The sequence below is a fragment of the Camelina sativa genome, chromosome 9 (assembly GCF_000633955.1).
Source record: "Camelina sativa cultivar DH55 chromosome 9, Cs, whole genome shotgun sequence".
Classification (NCBI taxonomy): Eukaryota; Viridiplantae; Streptophyta; class Magnoliopsida; order Brassicales; family Brassicaceae; genus Camelina; species Camelina sativa.
This window is the reverse complement of record NC_025693.1, coordinates 3,118,253-3,123,708: the sequence shown is the minus strand read 5'-3', so window position 1 is coordinate 3,123,708 and position 5,456 is coordinate 3,118,253. Positions and strand designations below refer to the sequence as shown.

The window sequence follows — 5,456 nt, the reverse complement described above, 5'->3', positions numbered from 1 at the left end:
TTAAGTTCTTTGACCACATGACTCTAATCTCTTCATATAGAAGCCAAACTAGTTTCTTTTCTAGTGACGAGATTCAAACCTGATACCTAACATTAAAAAAAATTAGTAAGTTTTTTTATTTTATTTCTGTGGTAAACTATGAAATATGAAAAATGAGTTTCGTTGGGCAAAATATTAGTTGTTATAACAGAAAAATCATGTGCTAATAAAATTAAATATATTATTAGTTGCATAAATCATTTGTAGACGAATGATTAACATTTTTTTTATGATAGATAATTGTTTGGTGACCCTAAATAACGGAGCTAATTATTAGAAGACTTGTGTATTAACTCTCATAACGAAGATACAAGTGTTTCTGTAGAGATCAGAATGCAAAACCTAAATTAATTAACCTACAAGTTTACAAATATACTGTACAAATTCTACATGTATGAGATAACTATTAGAAATATATTCAAAGATATTCTATATATATTATCCTAAAATACACTAATTTATTTTAATTTCTTGTAACCATTTGTGTGGATAATTATGGTGAGTACCTTAAAACTAATTACCCAAATCTGTACAGACAAACTTGAGGTAATCACGTACACCATCTTCCCACGTAAAGTCCAACGCGGCATTTCGAGTTTAGTAAATATTAATCTATTTTGTTATTTTTTTTATTCACTATCGTATATCGTTGACCTTAAAAATTCTCAAAAAATACAAAAACTCCATTACTTGCGCTTCACTTCTTTATTGTTTCTTTGCTTTTCTTGTTTGACCATTTTACACATACAATAATGTGTATAGTTACATATATAATCTATATCATGCACATAAGTATATAGGTCTATACGCATAGTTATACAGCTCAAAACTTAAACCTTCTTAAAATCCAAATTTTATAAAACCCTAGTAGCTAAAGTCTAAACCTATGTCTCCTCCTTCTTTCTCCGAACATTGTCTTTCTCATACAACCATGTTTATGACTCTTTGTATTGTTTTCTTCTTGGTTTTTGGTTCTTACACTGCCGCGGCAAGGGTCGGACCGATCAAGGTCTCTGAAACGGATATAGTTCAAACAAGATCAAGATCAACAAGACAAGAGATCATTGAGGGTTTTAGATTCAAAGGTCGTGTGTTCCATTTATTATCTAAAAGGGTACTTGTACCACCTTCGGGACCTTCCATGAGGCACAATTCTGTGGTGAATAATCTCAGACACTAATTAATTAACTGGTTTTTTTTTATTTGTTTCTTTTGGTTTAATTTCAATCTCTTAGAATTTTTTTTGACAATCATGAAGTTGTATTTAGAAAGATTCTTGAAGTTGTATTTGATGAGATTTTGTTTTGCTTTTATTTATTTAATTTTTATTTAAGTTTCCTTTACATATATTGAGTTCATTTACATTTGTAATTTCTCGGTTGGAAAGTTATACGTATATATCTTAAAAATTTCTTTTGTTATGCGAAAAAATCAAGTTGTACGAAAACACGGGAAACACGAGATTAGTATTATAATATCATCAATCTAAATATCCAACATTGCGACAAACAAGGAACAAGACAACTTCTTCTATTCGTAACCTGTGGAGTTTGCGAATTATAAAAAAATCTATGTATTTGTTGCTCTTTAATTTTGATGGTTTCTCTCAAACTACATCGTTTTCTATATTTATAATTTTAAGGGATCACATAGTTTTGCCTAATCCCCCGTTTAATTAGATCAAGTTGCTTAAATCCCCTAATCCACTGGGATTTGCATAAGTGTATGAGCCCATTTGCCGCCTGCGTCCACTCGTGTGAGGTGGGCTTCTTTGAGTTTCGCTCAATAATAAAGCTCTTTACAACATTTTTCACCAATTGTGTGATTGTTTGTGTCTTTCTTTTATCTCCTTTAAAAATCAAAATTTAAATTTATTTAATGAATCAGTTATACTTAGCAAGAGGTAGAGAGCTAGTTTGGAGGCAGCTACAAATAGCATACAGGGAATAATAAACAAAGCATAACTTGCGTTGACTATACCATTAACTCATTTAGCTCAAAATAACATATTTAACTGCCTGATTAGAATTTTAAAGACACAAATCAAGAATTACAACCAGCAAACCTTATTTTGTAAAAGATATAGAGAGAGGAGGATCAACAATCGAACTGGTTCCAGTAATTGTTGATTTTTTTGTCCCAGTTGAGAGGTCCTTCTGGGAACCATAATGCAATCTCCTTGTTTGCAATGTCGACTGAGTCACTCCCATGGATAACGTTCCTGATCTTGTCAATACCAAAAATCCCTACGAATGGTTGCAGCGTCGCAGTCTGATGGGCTTATGGGTCCAATAATCTCTCTCACTGTCTCCACAACATTCTCCCCCTCCCATATCATTGCAACAACAGGCCCTGACGACACAATCAGAGCCGTGCGGACATAAACTATGGCCAGAGGCGGTAAAAAAAACTTTTTAATGCATAGAAAATATAATGTCAAGAACGGTAAATACCAGTCATATAACAAAAGTAAACAATGAATTAAAAAAAATCTAACTGAAATTTTCTTCCGTAAAATATCATTAACTAAATGTTCAAAATCAACTTTTCTAAATATTTTCTTTCGCTAGACATTTACTTTAATAATAACGATAACCGGTGATTCTGTAAACTAAATGTTCAAGTGTGGAATTAGTAACATCAATCAAAATAAAGTGAGAATACGAGAGACGAAAATTCTTTTGTATCGTGTAGTAACTAAACATAGGTCAAAGTAAAAATAAATGTAATTGTTTTAATTTATATAAATGTTACTATAGTTACTTTGGCATACATATAAAACTGTAGAAAATGAAAGTTTACCATAATTTTATAATGTTAACTCAGTTTTAATAAGCTTTTGACTTATTCTTTAAATCGAACATGGCAACTATGTGGGTTTAACAATTGAAAACTAAGGCCTTGAATGTTTTGTAGATTTTGAGAGAGATTTTGGTTTTTGTTTTTCAAAATCTCATTTTTATACCAATCAAGATTTTAAAATTTTGGTTTTCCTAAAATTTAGGGAAACTATTTTGTTATAGTCTTCCATTCACGATTCTAGATTTTCAATTGTTCTATAATTTAGGAAATCTAGTTTTTGATTCTTTACGTTAATTTTTCTCAAAAACCAAAAACCTTTTTTTTGAGATTTTTCATTTAAAAAACTAATACCAAAATCTAAAACTAAAATCTAAAATCTAAAAACTAAAAACTAAATCCAAAAACTCAATTTAAAAGCAGTGTCCATTCATGGCCTAAAGGTCTAAGATATATATACTATTTAAAACTACATGGCCGTAGTAACTAAACATAGGCCAAAGTAAAAATAAAGGTCTTCAATTTTTTCAAAATTTTGAGGCCGTAGGCCAAAGTTTCTTTTGTTTACACTGAGGCACGGCTCTGGACACAATGTAATCAACCAGACGCCTGAATAATACGTTCTTGTCAGACAGGTCCTCGTAGTGCTTCTCAGCAAGACACCGCTCAACATTCATCAGCTTCATGCCTGTACATCCACTCATATGACTCAGTATTTGACTGAATCAACTAATCTTTTTTTTTTTTTTTATCAAAAACAACTCAAGCAAGAATTTAGGAATCAAGTTACCCTTCAACATGAAACGCTTCTCTTCAAACCTGGTGATGATTTCAGGGATCTAAAACACCAACTAACATATGTAATATTTGTCAAGCAAAGCAAAGAACAACACAAAATACATGCATGAGGAGTGAGGACCAATATTTTTTAAGCCTTTGCATCACAGTTCATACTCAACATGACAACATTTCTTAAAAAAAAAAAAGGAAGAAATAAGGGAAACGTACTAGTCGCGTCTGGACACCGTCGGGCTTGATCATGACGAAAGTTTTCTCCATCTTCGCTTCTTTTTTCTCCATTATCAATGCTTTCCTTTTCCCTTTTTCCAGCATTATCGATCGATGCCAGAGTTAGGAGGTGGGGTTTTGTAATCTTTATTACTAGAATATTTTGGTTGAATAATTTTCACTACTTTTTTTGTTTTAATCAATCAATATAAATTACAGAAATAAAAACATATTAAAAAGAAATCATTAACAAATATATTAATTTAGTTAAACTCAAACGACACATCATCTTGTTTGTTTGTAAAATATACACCTTGATTCTTCTCGATAAACTCAAACTAACATATAAACTCGTTTAATATTACAAAATCTAAACAATAGTATTTTTCCTAAACCCAAACCGATATTTAATCTTGTTTAATTGTAAATTATAAATTCTAAGTTTTTTATAAACTCAAAAAATACATTATCTTGTTTAATTATAAGAAAAAAAATAGTCAGCTACACGAACTATATCACTATACATGACCACACATGCCAACTTTAGAAATGTATATTCAACTACACGAAGTATATTTATTGCATGACCACATATACCAACTATTTGATGATATGTGCTCAACATCACAACCAACTTATTCCATTACACCGTTGATCAGAATCTATTGTTAACCAGTATTGACCGGCATTAACCGATCTTGACCAATAAAAATATGCAATTTTTTTTGTTTTTACTTGAATGATTTAGGAACCATTTATGGTGTTTTATAATTTAAAACATATATGGATCCAAAATAAAGATATATTGTATATATATTCCATTCATTTAGTCTTATAATAGTTATTTTTGTTTTCAATTTCAAAACTTAACTAAAATTGATATTAAAACTGTAATTCAAACCAGATAATACTGTTGTAATAAATCAAATAAGAAAACTACTTATTTCACATTATGTTCATGCATGTGTTATGCAATACATCTATTTCGTGTAGTTGAGAATACAATATTATACTTGGCATGTGTGACCATACGTTTTCGCATATTTTGTATAGCTAACAATCTTTTTTCTAATTATAAAATCTAAATTTTAATTATCTTTTATAAACCTACATCAACATGTAAAATAGTATGTAATTTAGTGATTTCAAACGGTTCAAACCGGTAAAATTAAAATCAACAATAGAAAAAAACCAATCAACACATAATTCCAATAAGATTATCAAGCGCTGTTTGCTCTGTTTAACATTGCCGGATTCTNACATTTCTTACCGTTACAATACGTTCTCCACGTTGACTCTTCCAAAAGCTTCTTCTTCGTATCCGTCTTAAACGCCGCCGTTTCCAGCGCGATTCTCACTAGCCCTGAAGCCATCTCACGTACGAGAACGCTCGTGGGAGTTGGTAACTGGATCAAAACCGCGGGTAAACGGGTCGGGTCATCTTGTACGGCGAAGTACACGTGTCCACGGCGGTTACCGAATAAAGTACCCACGACCCGGAAACCCAGACCGGAGTTAGAGAACCCGAGAGCGTAACGGATCTTTTCGAGAGTCTTTTTCTTTTTTTTCTTCTTCATCATCTGTTGGGTACTGAACTGATCCGGACGGGT

At 31.4% G+C, this 5,456-nt stretch overlaps 1 protein-coding gene and 1 pseudogene across 1 annotated transcript; one reads left to right on the top strand and one right to left on the bottom strand.

Annotated features, from left to right (window-relative positions):
* Nucleotides 865-1,448, top strand: LOC109126584 (protein IDA-LIKE 1-like). The gene has a single exon (XM_019230268.1). The coding sequence runs from the start codon at nt 926-928 to the stop codon at nt 1,217-1,219; it is 294 nt and encodes a 97-aa protein (XP_019085813.1). The 5' UTR covers nt 865-925; the 3' UTR covers nt 1,220-1,448.
* LOC104714955 lies at nt 2,137-3,897 on the bottom strand (annotated as a pseudogene).